Source organism: Eimeria mitis, genomic scaffold (genome assembly GCF_000499745.2).
Source record: "Eimeria mitis Houghton genomic scaffold, Emh_scaff2328, whole genome shotgun sequence".
Taxonomy (NCBI): Eukaryota; Apicomplexa; class Conoidasida; order Eucoccidiorida; family Eimeriidae; genus Eimeria; species Eimeria mitis.
Window position 1 is genome coordinate 5,280 of NW_013570661.1, and position 643 is coordinate 5,922.

General features: G+C 39.7%; 1 protein-coding gene across 1 annotated transcript in view; it reads right to left on the reverse strand.

The window, feature by feature from the left end:
- The window catches only part of EMH_0052150 (Dynein heavy chain, related), a gene marked incomplete at both ends in the record, with an annotated part of 8,197 nt that overhangs the window by 5,076 nt on the left and 2,478 nt on the right, over window positions 1–643 (reverse strand). Inside the window, one exon of the mRNA XM_013496844.1 lies at window positions 624–638. Coding sequence (XP_013352298.1) covers window positions 624–638 — 15 coding nt within the window. The remainder of the gene's footprint in view (window positions 1–623; window positions 639–643) is intronic.

Below are 643 nucleotides of genomic sequence, written 5' to 3' on the forward strand. Positions count from 1 at the left end.
AGCAGCTGTTGAAACATGCTATCTCTGTTTCTGCTCGTCTATAACGCAAACCATTGTGTGTGTGTGTTTTTTTTTTTTTTTCTGTTTTTTTTCAGTGTGTGGGGGTACAGCTGCAGCCCCGCTTGTGGTGTACACTTACTTGAATTTCTAATACGAGTCCGTTTTGTATGAGAGCAGTTCCTTTGTTTGGCCAGTCTTCAAATTGTACAGTCCACTCTTCTACGAGTTTAATGAGGCGTTGAGTTAATATAGTTTCTACTCTGTTCTCCAATACTTTCGTCCAGTCGCGTATATTTGAATAATTCTGCAAATGTTGCTCTTCTATCATCTTCTGCACATTCTGAAGCACCTGTAAACCCAGCAAGCATATCGTACACAACACAAGAAATGAATCCGTTAGATATATTTCCCCTTCGTCTGCATGCTGTGTAGTTTGAGCACCTCAACACCCACACATGATACACCCAAAATGTGTAATTAGAAATGTTCTTGCAAACGATAAGCATACAACTAAACACAATAGGAATTTTTCATGCGAAACTTGAACTGTTTTAGCTTCTTCTCTCTGCGTCGTTTCTGTATTCTTAACCTATATAGAGTAAATGCTACTTCTGCTGCATCACGGACAGCGAGGATGTCTTGA